We start from the raw sequence: 13,498 nt of genomic DNA on the forward strand, positions 1-13,498 counted from the left end.
GTTCCTGTCTAAGATAGTTTTTTTTTTTCCAACATCTGAGGCCACTTACAAGAACGCCTGCACACACAAATTCATATCGTAGCTGTCCAATGACAAGGGTGGATTTCTAATTGCTTCTTCTTTAAGGCTAATTTGAAATATTATTTTAGGGTTCTTACATTAAAAAAATAATAAAAAATAAATCAATAAACGTATAAAATGCCATGTCCACCTATTTTTTATTTATTTATTTTAGTCGCTTCTCCTCACTAGGGTTGCTGGTGCATATCCCATCCATCTTGGAGCAGTAGGTGGGGGGGCACACTGAACTGGTTTCCAGCCAATCGCAGGGCACACAGAGAGAAACAACTATTCACACAATCTTCCCTGAAGCCAATTTGGAGTGTCCATTATACCTTCCATGCATGTTTCTTTTAAAATGTAGGAGGTGACCGGAGTGCCCACAAAAGCACAGGGAGAACATGCAAATTCCACACAGGAAAGCCGTATAAAGATGGAAGCTAACACACATGGCTGCTACTGTTGTGGAAAGAATTGACACGATCAACAAAGGCCATATCTGAATTATCTAGACCGCATTTTTAAATACAGAACTCATCCTTAAACCCTGGGAGAAATTTTGACCCAGCTCGGGGCTTTTTGATGTGTGACATCAAAGGAGAAGCATACAAAAAACCCACTAGGAAGCTAAAATATTGCATCGATTGTCAAAATATGATGACTTTCAATCTCTTCTTAACACTTACACACGGAAACGGGAGGTCCAGAGGTACACCCTGTAGGTGTCAAATACATTTATTTATTGGGCTCATTTACTGCCATTCGAAATTGAACATATTGTCAAATTTGGACATATTGAAAACCCAATGTTTTATCATGCATTGCCCCAGATTTTGGCATTAATCCTTTCAACGGCAACTCGAGAATGGGGCACAATAGAAAGTTTGGTGTTGACACCCCAAAACCACGAACTGGTGCTAGCGGCCAACTTAAGACATTTGCAAGCCTTTAAGTTACTTCGATGATTGGCCTAGCCTGGACTCCCATAAGGCAAAAGTCTTCAAAAGTCATAATACTCTAATATTCATTCCCATTTCAATTTAATAAATATATACTAAATACATAGTCTAGTTACTTTTGCTATTATTGCATTTTTCCCTTTTCTGTACATAAAAATCAATATGTATCTGTAATAATATGTATGGTTAGGGCTGATGCAACAGAACATTTTGAGGGGTCAAAAGTAAATATATATTTATATTTGACGATGTTATGAGCCTTTGAAAGTCAGGCCAAGTTGGGTGATAATATGGCCAGGCTAGTGGAAAATCCCCGGACAACCAGGGGTTAAATAGGCCTTTTCGTTTCCTATCAGTACAAAATCACGACATACTGATACAATGACAGGACATGTCTTGGCCTCAACTAAGCGGCTCTCTCAACCTTCTGACCATATTTGGACAAACATCTGGATGCTTGTCTAACACTGGACTTGTGCTCAGTCGCAAACTTACCAGTTGACTAAGAGTTCAAACACATGAAATATACGAGTTCTCTCATGTTACATTTCAGATGTACTTCATCTATTACAATCATTCAAAGGCAAAAAGCAATAGACTTTACAAATCACAACCAGTAGCGCATTGATGGCCTTGTCACCTTTATAAAACCTAAGCGTGACATTAGCCACAACATTGGCATTGTTGTAAACCATTGAACAACAGAATACCATTACTTTAGAGATACAAGTAGCGGTACATTGTTTACGCTAGAAAAAAAGCTGGGTGATTGTTAGTATTTGTGGAGTTCGCATGACTATACAGAGGACTACATGCTAAAAATACTGTGTTAGCAGGTCATTAAAAACAACCTTAACCCTTTAAAGTCAGCACTTCATTCAGCAACTGTTTACTAAAAAGAGCTTTTGTTGTGCGCTTTTTTTTTTTAAAACTATTTTTTCAAATATTGGGGGCATTGATGGCACATTAAAAATGTTTTTTTTTGTTTCCTAAAATATTGTAAGTTTGAATGACATGGTCTAAATTTGTATCATATTAAAGTCGGTGTGGTACATTAGACATGCTGGTTATTGTACCAAACATGACTTCATTCTGACATATGGAAAATTTAAATCTAAACATTCGAATAACTTTGTTTCCTGTTCCTTTTCAAACAAGCGATAAAAAAAAAATTCCGACACACTGGTTTTTATTTACTTCTCACCTCTACTTACTGCCCCTATTATTTGATGTGTGCTAACCTCTTCCCTGTCCAGTGCAGTTATTTTTTCAACGTGATAGCTCAGAATTTAAGACCTAGTTCCAACCGCATAGTTACACGATGCTGAGATGACACTGTCCAGAAGTGTGGGCTTTGAACGGCTCTTTTAAAAGACTCGATTTCCATCGTTCACATGAAGAGCTGTTCAAAAGACGAATCGTTTGTGAACGCCACATCAATACCTCACTAATCTACATTCCAAGCTGTGGCTGAGCAGAAGCTAACACTAATATTTGGGATTGGGTTTTACTCAAAAAATTGCATATTTGAAGTAAATACATTCAAAAAAGCATTTGCTGATTATTCATACAGTGGTATTTTAACTTACGAAACTAATTCGTTCCGGAAGTAACTTCATAAAGTGAATCATTCATAAGTAGAGACACTTTTTCCATGTAGATAGCCTAATCCGTTCCAAGCCCCCCAAAATGCTCCTAAACACTTTACAGTGATCCCTCGCTACTTCGTGCCTCGCGTATCGCGCCTTCAGTGCATCACGGATTTTTTAGGGGGAGAAAAAAAAAAGTTATATTGCAGAGAGACGTGCCAGATAGGCGAGTTAACTATAAATGCACTTGTCACTGGCACTCCTTGAAAGTCCAACTACTATTGCAGTACACATATTTACTTTCATCTTAAATGATTAAACCTTATACCGTAAATGCCCTCTCTTTTTACACTTTAAATTCCAATTTATTACAAAAGGCAAGAGGATCCAAAAGCTTGCTTTCATCTCTCCTGTAACCGCCTGTGTGGGCTCAGCTGAGCACACACGCACACGTTACCAACGTGCTAGTAAGCACACTGATTGTTGTAAAGTGTCAAAGAACAGGTGGGTGCCTTGGGGAACAGACTCTGTCAATTGAAGAACAGCTTGTTCCCCGATGCCCTTTCCTCCTGTTGCTGTGAAAGTTATCTTGCCTTGGTAGACCACAAAATCCAAAACTAGACCAGTTGGTGCAGCAAAGTCAAATACCTTCAGTCCAGTTGGGTTTGGTACATACTGGCGCACTGGGCAACGACCAGTAAAAGGAACCATTTGCTTATCAATGCACAATGTTCCTGTTATTGGCAGACTCAGACATCCTTGCCTTACTTTGCGCAAGAGGGACCTGATTCTCCATAGAAGATCACTTGTTTTTTTTTTTTTTTCATCGGAAACATCAAGGTCGTTGACGAGCTTGATGGGGTTTCTCAATTTTTAAAACCGAAATAACGAAATAACTTCAATCGTCCACTACAGAGGACATTTTTTAAACACTTGAATACTAGGCTCAAATACATTTAAAATAACTCAAACAACACTTTAACGCATTCATAAGAGTCTTATAAATAAAATACCAACAGCATTTCAAGACAAAATTCCTCATCCCATAAAAAGTGCTTGCACTGAGGGAACCCATTTTCTTCTACGGTGAAGTCGAGGTAACAAAGCCCCATCCCTACAAATTTGGTATCATTGGAAAGCTCTGAATGTCCTCGATAAATCACCAAAGGGGTTAATGTGATTGGATGCACTGGGTGGGAGATACTTTGGTGTACAAAGGTCCTCTACAGTGGACAAATTTGAACTACTGGTAGTCAGGAGGATAGGGCAAGATCTACGTGTTTGAATTTGAAACGCAATGTGAGACGGCCAATCAGTCAATCAGGCAAGATCTACGTGTTTGAATTTGAAACGCAATGTGAGACGGCCAATCAGTTTTGGGAACGTAAAAAGAAAAAAAACGAAAATATGGCGTGGCTCTCCAGATCAAAAGCAAACATTTTCAAAGTAAGACATACAGGTAAGTAAAACGTGCTTAAAGAATTCTTCACACAGAAACCCCCCCCCCCCCCCCCCCCACCAAAAACCAAGGAGAAATCTATTGAGAAATCTAAAATTTATCAAATACAGTGAAACCACGAGTTATGGTTGCTTCTGTACAGCTTTTTTTTGTATCATTTTACGAAAATTCTTCAGCCTATAAACATATAAAATGAAATAAAACAAAACCAAAACTGAAATCTCAAAATTCCCATTTGAATCAATCGCAACATGAGATTCTATTGCCCGTTAATATGGCTGCTCGGATATTATTGCGCTTCTTGGGAACAAATACAGGATAACCTGAACAGGAGAAGGAAGCACGAGATATGACTACAACGGCAGAAACGAGGGAAATGCTATCTTCGTATCACAGATTTTTCTTTTTCTGCTGTTTGCCCTCCTCCACTTCTGCTTTGAAAGATCGGCTCACTCGAATGATAATCTATTGTTACATTTAATGTGGTGTTTTTAAAGCGCTTGGAAAGATTTACATGGAAAACATGATTCATAATAAGACCAAAATCATGATAGAAAAGCCATTCCGGAGCAGACCGATGTAAAAAACGGAGTATTACGAAAGTTAGGCGTTTCAAAACCAATACGCAATATATTGAAAATTGAACTTCGTATTGCAACGTATGGATTGCATCACTTTGTAGCGCAATATATGGATATTATCGCGCAGCCCTACTGCTTACACCCAAGTGATTCTGTCCGCTTCCACCCTCCCACTCACCCCATTACCATAGCTATTGTAAGCAAACATCTGATATAAATATTACCATCTTCATTTCAGATGTCATTGAGTCTTTGCGGCTCCCAGTGATGTCATGAAAACTGGATGGATATGGCTCTTGGAATGTTAAATGTTGCCGACCCCTGGTCTAGCGGGGTGGAATTCAAAATACAGCAATCCCTCGTTTTTTGCGGCTAAATGGTACTGGAACACCAGCGCAATAAGCGAATAACTGTGAAGTAGCTCCCCCGATGCAATTTTCATGCATGTCTATGTGGCTACCTGAATGTTTTATAGGGGAGGTGCGAAGTAACGAGGGATCACTGTACCTTTATCGTTTATGTCTTAAACATCTTTTCATTACTGTTATACTTCCTTCGGGGACAAGTTGCTTACAGTAAAACATTTGTTGCCAAGTGGAAGCGATAAGAAGTCAAAATCAACAAAGCACCAACGCTTATGATCTGAAGAAGGATGCCACGTCAGTGCTTGTATTGTTCCTGTCACATTCTGAATGTCGCTCAAAGGGAAGATGAGGCAGATCATTGGCTAGATCTTCAAAACTGTTCAAGAGGAGGTCCATGTCCTCTGTTGCCCTGGTAGAAAGATAGACAGAGGTGGTGAGCATGTGTGTCACACCATCCGCAGATGCTTAAGACAGACACAGGGTCAAACCTACATGCCGCTGAAAACAGCCGGGTCTGAACAAAATTCTACCGTGGACGAATCTGACGTTTCCATTTGCTCTCGTGTGATGGCTTCTTGTGGTGTGAACTGCTGGAACTGAGGCCTTAAAAACAGATAAAAAGCAAAATTAAAGCTTACAGGATGTATGAATATTCAAGTTCCGACGCACCCAAAGTTGTACAATTTGTGGTGTGTGAAAGAAGTCATATATTAAGTTGTTATCGAGCTAAAGTCTGGGTCAAGAAGGCCAACCAATCGAAAAACGAAACGTGTAGAAAACCTGAATCACATCTTCTCATTGTGAAACTCCAAAATTAACTATAATTTTAGTAAAGAGATCTATGTGTTTGTCTTTTTCAAATATTATTATACGTGAGAATTTGATTGCTGTACGTTCATATAGAAAAAAAAAAAAAAGACATTAAAAAAAAAATATCCTTAAGGACTTACGGAGGGTACCCAACAGCATTGCGGGAGCTTTCAGCGTGATGCGTCAAATTCGGGACACGCGGCGCAGTTGAGCCAGCATCCCTGCACAACACACATGGAAGTTTCTCCCAATTACTCCAAAGGTGGGGATATAAAGTGTTAGACTGAAATTTCAGGATCAAACCATCATAAACCTTTGAAAGCACGTGTCCACCAGGACAGGAAGGATGTGGCCACAGACACTGAGTGTCACGAAAGCCATGTTTCAAGCGACTGTATCTACTCTACTCTCTATGCTACTCTACACGCCAATATACAGTACTAAAGAACATTTCGTCTCAACCCCCACTACAAGAGAGTCCATTCAAGGAAGATTGATGTCAGCCACATAAAGCAGAGTTTTGACGCACAGATGTGCATTTTTATACTGGCCATATTCTTACATACAATAATTACCGCCATGGTAAGAGCTAGAGGGGGGATGTCAGTCGGCTGTTAGCATCCGGTGCCTGTTGCAGCTAACAGCAGCTCATGTAAGCTGATGTTGTTACAACGTACGTTATTTTCGATAAAAGAGCAGACTGAACCAACATCCGAGTCCATCCTTGGTCATACATAGGAATATTACTAAAACGGAGAGGATCATGTAAAGGTTAAGAGGTCTCCAGCTGAGACGATAACGAGTGGCAAGGTATGCAGCCGAGAGCTCCGGTTAGAGAATACGGAAATGTGGTCCATTTGACTCGTTTATTAATTGTCGTCTTTGGCATTTACGCACAATCACAAACTCGGTGCACAACTTTGGATATTTATGGAAAATAAACTCGAGCTGTGTCACAAGGAAAAGTATGAACAACTGCCATGAGTGCATTCAATGTTACACGTTACATCTGAAACACACTTAACCCGCAACTATGGTACGTTACGGATATGAACACATGAAAATATGAAGAATTTAGGAAGATGAGATCTATTCTATTTTGCTTTATTTTTTTTCCACTGTCGCCAAAGTGTTGGTGTGTCTTATACACAGTAATATAGAAAATATGAGAATTTGACCCTAAAATTAAGGGTGTGTCCTATACACAGGTACGTCTTATATTTGGGGAATTACAGTATCTCACATTTAGTAACTGAGCTACTTTTGTTGTGGAGATAACATTGGTCAAAATGGGGCCAAAGAATCTTCAACAGATATCCAAGGAGACCTGAAGTTACAAAAGGCAAATAAGTGGACATGCTCGTAAATATAGTCGATTCATATGTCAAATAACTGTTGTGAATTTGGTGTTCCACCCATACTCCAGATAACTAATATCTCATGGCGGCAACGTGCCTCTTTGGCGTATGTATACAGGACACAACACCCACCCACGCATGCATTCACACACACAATCACATACACAGGTTACTGGTTGCTGGTCTTCCCGTGCCTGAAAAGGATTTCTCTGGGTACTCCGGTTTCTTCTCACAATCCAAATACATACATGGCAGATTTGTTTAGTTTTAATGGCTGGGTTAAAGATTTTGACCAAACGACGATGTCTAAAATTCATGGATTGGATCATTAACATCAATACGTAACATTCATTCGGGAACCGCTGTATGGCAATATAAGATGTCTGACTAACTCATAAAAAAAAACAGAGCATTTACTGTATATTTGATTTGTAAACGCGATATGAAACCCTTAAGCAGTCGTCGTCTTGCTCTTCTGTATGATCAGAGGAGCCAAAATGAGGTCAAATACCACATATGGGTTAAATTAAGAGTGTGAGTATGAATGAACACAGTAACTGCGTGTGCATATGTATATGCGTGTGGGAGCACAATTTTTTTCAACTTGAAATTAATGCTGATCACTTGTTTCCATTTTCTTCTGGATCCCCATAGCCTTGCCACCTTGGAAAAAAAGACTAGTTCTGCCACTGGTTACAGAACAGCTTATACTGACATTTTGAACAGTTGAGCATGAGCATTCAAATGTTTTGAGAAGATCAAATAAAGTTCACCACAAAAGACTACTTGGGTGCTTACGGCCATACTACACGGAAAACACTAAAATCTCGGAAGGTAAGCAGAGTAGGGCCTGGTTAGCACTTGGATGGGAGACTGCCTGGGAATATAGGTGTTTTAAGCTTCCAGGTAGAGCGCAGCTCTATTCCAGTCTCAAGACTTCGGTCCTCAGGGGACCACATTGGGCCAACCACCCAATCACCTTAAACTCCAAATGGTTAAAGAAACAACGATAGAAGCATCTGCGACTACCTCTGCCCTATACCTCACCCAAGCCGAAGAGGAGCTAACAAAACTAATTGCGTGTTTTTAAGTTTATCATTGAATTTGATCAAAAAGGCAGCTATCATATTTACAGTAAGTAGCACATGTTAGGCTAGAGACCAAACTTCTGGCTTTAACATGACCTACACTTGATAACTGGCAGCATTGTGGAGGTTTTCAGGTTGATGTGCCACACTGGCAACAGTATCTGCAACAGCACCCGTCTCCCTGCAAAACAAAATGAAGAAAGAAACACTCAAAATAACATTTACTAATAGCGATATCTGCATTTAGGCAAGACACTTTCTTACATGCCCACTTTTGTCTGAAGTGATACTGGAATGTAGCCACGGCTGGTGGATGTTTGGGGTTCTAAAATAACAAAAACAAAAAAACAAGGTAAAAACAAAAATAAAGTCTGATGATAATTTGTCATTGGTTGCAAAATTAAGATGAGATGAGATGAGGTGAGATGAGGGCACTACCTGAATAGTACTTTTTGAAAACGTCATGTTTTGGGAAGTCGGGGTAGAGGAACGTGATGTCGCTAATGTCTCTGATACGGTCGCCAAGGCTTCGGATGTCCAGATCTCTCTTGGTGAAAGGCTGGATGTTCTTGATGATCTGTTTGTGCTCACCCACTAGGGAAAGTAAAATTAAATTATTTCAACAATGATAAAATTGAGATGCACTTAAAAATTGTGAACCCTTTGGAATGACGTGTTTTTTGTTGTTTTTTTTTTTTTGCTTGAATTGGTGAATGTTAAGGATCAGATAACATTCTAAGTCACAAAACTGGACAGTTTTATTAAATTAATTTTTAAAAAAACAGTTTTTTTTCTAGCCTTTTACTGAACACAACATGAAAAATAAACTGAATTTGGAAGCAAAAGTATGTAAATTCTTGGATTTAAAAAAAACTGAGTGGGCCACTTGTGGTAGCAATCACCTCAGCCACATATTCCCTGCAACTACAGATTGGACCTGCACCATGGACAGCATCATTTCACTTTACTCAGTTTATCCATTTGTTGATTTACTTCTGTGCTTTGGATCGCTTAGTTGTTGCATCATCCAGATCCTGGTAATTTTGAATTGGCAGACAACTACCGATAAACTCAGAATTTCCCCGACCGACCGTCCATCCGTCCTTCCAGCCACCCATCCATCGGGTGACGCACAGCATAGCCGCTTTCACACCAAAACTGGTCATTCTGGTCAGCGCCTTGCCTTTTCACGTAGTTGAAGCAAATTGGAGTTGGATGTCCTCTTCTCTCTCAGTCAGTACACAGTAGTGTGTTCCAGAGCACCCAGCCACCTATCAATTTTCACTCGTTCCAGGATTTCAAAATATTAAACTGGCCACAGTGTAAACAAAGCGTAATGGCGGCTGCTGATACCAAGATAACACATGCCCGAATTCCACCAACCAATTAGCGTTAGTTAGCACAGCACACCCCCCTCGAGCTACCCGGGTACGGAGGCTCCGACTCCAGTCGCAACTCGAAGCTAAAATGGTTCAGGGTAGAGGCTTAGCGGAACCTTCCCTACCTGGGACGATTTTTGGGGTCAAGGGAAACTAATGCTAACCGGGAAATGCGGAAGAGCTCCTGAGGCGTGAAAGGGGCTCATGTCAGAACATCCAAGACAAACATATGCAGTACATTAATAAAAGGTGTCAGTTCCACGGTGAACTACAAAATGCCCCAACCATTTAGTTACACATACTTCAATAGACAGATGACCGAGCCAGCACAAAATTATCAACTTAAATTGATCACAGCCATTCTTCAGGTTAATGCCTTATTGTACAGAAGGGCTTGAACACTAGTGATTCTAGAATTGTTCCATAAAATCGGATTACTATTGACCCTAACCACACCAAAAGGATTACTATTGACCCTAAGCACACCAAAACAGCAAAGATAAATGGGGAAGTACCTTCCTGTTCCTCTAGGTAGCTACTGTACTTTGTTTTCTTGCCTTATGGCCTCCTGAGACCATCGGAAACCAAAGACCTTGTGAACTTCATGCAAGATTGCAACATGTTCACAATTTTCTTGCTACAAGAAAAACAATTACAAATGTTTGAGAATGTCTTAAAAACGTTTGGGACCTTGAACAAACTCTGACCATAAGTTCTGAATATTAGTTAAACCTGAAGCTTGGGCAGGTAAAGTAGTATCACAGCTTGTACTCACTCTCCGCTGCGGCCACGTAAGCAATGGTGATGCCGCCGATCTCAGAGTCACTAAAGCGCAACAAAAATGTTCCATTGGGCCTCTCTTTGAGAATCAGGTGTAGATGCTGCTTGCCAATGAAACCAAAGATAAGCCTTGGGGAGAAAAGCAGAGTTTGTTAGTTTGTTACTAATGGCATAGTGATAATATTAAGTGCAAAAAAGTATTCACACCCGTCACTCCAATATGTCCTTAGGTGTTTTTTGGTCAGGTCCATCACACCCTCAAACCACTGCCAGAACGTAAACAGTCGACCTGGGAGCACTTCCTGTAAGATGACGTACTCACGTTTAACAGACTCTGCCCTCCGTATCTAGCTACAGTATATATGTGTGACCACAATCATAAAAAAGGAGTGCCACCAAAAGGTTTGTTTATGCAAAAACAAGTGCAAATTTGATAATTAACATGCACAGACACAAAAACTGATCTACTAACTGGGCACATCTAGGAGTGCATGTGGCAAAATAATTTTTTTCCCCATTCTGTAACAAACCACATTGCTCCATCAAACTTGATTCTTCAATATCGTATCCCTAAGTTCAGTACAAAGTGGTACACACAACATGCTTGTGTAGCACAGTAAGAGCAACAAGCAGCAGGGAGAACACTTCTGTTTGTGACACTGGTAAGTGTCAGTGAGGGTGAAAGCTCTCTTAAACTTGTCGGGGTTTGTTTGGGGCCGTAAACCACTTCTTAAGGGTCTTGTCTTGGAATCAAAGACATTTTTACTTGGTGATCTCGGATAGGACGGACTTGGTAGTTTTGATCATGACCATTTCAGTACTACTAGTCTGTGATCAAGAGAGAAAGGCAGAAAGAAGGTGCTGTGTTACTTTCCAGGTGTTTGACTGAATTTCTTTTTTTGTAAGCAAACTGACGAGCACCGTATTTTCCGCACTATCAGGCGCACTGGATTATAAATCGCACCTTCAATTAATGACATTTTAAAACTTTTTCAATCACAATATAGTAATACTCTAAGTAATAACAATAATAACTCAAATAATAAATCTAAACTCTCAATAGGATAATAACTCAGTCAATATGACCAACCTTGTTCGACTGTAAACACATAAAAGAAACAGGTAAAGCTTACTTTATCAGTTCATTCCCCCATCTACAAATCCCAATCTCAATATTGATCCACGTATAAGGCGCACCTGACTATAAGGCGCACCATCCGCTTTTTAAAAAAAATTAAGACTTTTAGGGGCGCCTTATAGTGCAGAAAATAAAGTAATTTAACCTGGTTTCCAAAACCAGAAAAGATTTATTTGCCAAGCGACATGTCAGACGAAACCAGAGAGAGGCCTTACTATCAACAACATTTTTTTGTCAACCCTGTTGGATTTCAATACCATTTAGATACTGTGTCAAAAAAATTATCACGCCTGGTAAATAAAGGGAGCAGAGAGCAGCACAGTTAGTTACAAGTTTTCAACATAAATAGGGAGGCATAAAAAGTTGGGTATTGCGAGTTGTGAGGGTTCAGCAGGCAAATTTGCATCCAACTGTTTGTGTTTTTACCGGAACTTATTTGCGGTGTAATGATTGAAATTTTAACAAAAACAGTGATTTATCTTGCGACTTTTCAGGGACTGCTATTGTTTTGAACATAACTGTACATTAGCTTCAATGACAAGAATGTGAGTGGCTGGGGAGCAGTCAAAAGTGGACCAACTCAAAATCCTCTAGTATCGTCTCCAGCTCGACTGCTACTTTTAAATGGAAGTAAATTAATAAATTCTTTTCTTTGACATTAGCATGTATAAATATTTACTCTTTTAACTTTTACATACAAATGCTGTATCTCATTCTGCATATGAACAACACAATCTCTGTAAAGGTGGCTCGATGGAGTGGTAAGCATGTCTGCCTCACATTGCAAGTTTGATTTCGGCTCCCGCGTTCTTGTGTGGAGTTTGTATGTTCTCCCTGTGCTTTTGTCTTTTTTTTTTCCAGGTACTAAAGTTTCCTCCCACATTCCCCCAAAACGCAAGGCAGGTGTACTGGACACTCTAAATTTCCTTTAGAATGTTGTTTGTCTATGTGAGAGCTGAGATAGGTTACAGCCGTCTGCGACCCTAGTGAGGATTAAAAAAAAAAAAAATGGATGGATGGATGGATAGATAGACAATCTCTGTCATATCATTTTCTGGTAGTGTGTGTACCTTATTGAACTGAGCCCAAGAAACCATCATGTTGCTGAAGTCATCTGTGAAGTCCGGTTTGTCAAATATCTTCTGGGCCAGGAAATGTTGGTTGTAATGGTCGAGGTTGTGATGTGTCTGGACCTCTGAGGTGAATTTACTGTTGAGAGTGCTACACATGAGTTTCCAGGGCACGCGATCCGGCACCACAAATGGCACTCTGTCCTGACAACATCAACAGAGGCATAAATGAGTGGTCCCTATCTATATATATATATATATTTTAATAGAGATGAGCAATGAATAAAGGTACCTTTTCAGGAATTTTCACAAATATGATGTCACTGGTACATCTAACTTGACCTCATTTCAGACAGTTATGTGAATGAGCAGAAAAGTGTTTATATTTGGCCATGGTGGCCATGGCCTCAACAGTCTGACCTGCTCCCCAACATTTTCTGAATAACTTTTTAGATTTTGATCAGTGATAGGGGTGTTGTTCGTTTAGATACTGTATCAAAAACATTATCGCTGCTGGTAAATAAAGGAAGCAGAGAGCAGCACAGTTTGTTGCAAGTTTACAACATAAATAGGGAGGCATAAAAAGTTGGGTATTGCGAGTTGTGAGGTTTCAGCAGGCAAATTCACATCCAACTGTTTGTATTTTAAGACAATGGTAAGCACTAAGTGAATGTTCTGACATTATGTTATTTTCCTTCACTAGTTGCTTGCATGTTACTTGTGATCAAAAGGTAGACTGTATCATGTGTGATATGAATTAGGAAGGACGTCCTGTCATGCATTTTTTAGCACTTGTGTCCAAGTCCCTTATTTTAAGGATCTGTGGCTACAGAGTCCCGATCTGATACCTTGACAAAGAATT

The 13,498-nt window shown here is 39.8% G+C and overlaps 1 protein-coding gene across 3 annotated transcripts in view; it reads right to left on the reverse strand.

The window, feature by feature from the left end:
* Positions 1-4,146: 4,146 nt before the first annotated feature.
* The window catches only part of stat6 (signal transducer and activator of transcription 6, interleukin-4 induced), a 29,113-nt gene continuing 19,761 nt past the window's right edge, over positions 4,147-13,498 (reverse strand). For all 3 annotated transcript variants that reach the window (XM_088405127.1, XM_088405135.1, XM_088405118.1), the window contains 9 exons: positions 12,637-12,840; positions 10,636-10,730; positions 10,424-10,557; positions 8,708-8,863; positions 8,534-8,594; positions 8,370-8,450; positions 5,964-6,044; positions 5,506-5,616; positions 4,147-5,422 (listed from right to left, as the gene is read on the reverse strand). In XM_088405127.1, coding sequence (XP_088261253.1) covers positions 5,284-5,422; positions 5,506-5,616; positions 5,964-6,044; positions 8,370-8,450; positions 8,534-8,594; positions 8,708-8,863; positions 10,424-10,557; positions 10,636-10,730; positions 12,637-12,840 — 1,062 coding nt within the window. In that variant the 3' untranslated portion in view covers positions 4,147-5,283. The remainder of the gene's footprint in view (positions 5,423-5,505; positions 5,617-5,963; positions 6,045-8,369; positions 8,451-8,533; positions 8,595-8,707; positions 8,864-10,423; positions 10,558-10,635; positions 10,731-12,636; positions 12,841-13,498) is intronic.

Source organism: Hippichthys cyanospilos, chromosome 2 (assembly GCF_059441005.1).
Source record: "Hippichthys cyanospilos isolate Australia breed blue-spotted pipefish chromosome 2, RoL_Hcya_1.0, whole genome shotgun sequence".
NCBI lineage: Eukaryota > Metazoa > Chordata > Actinopteri > Syngnathiformes > Syngnathidae > Hippichthys > Hippichthys cyanospilos.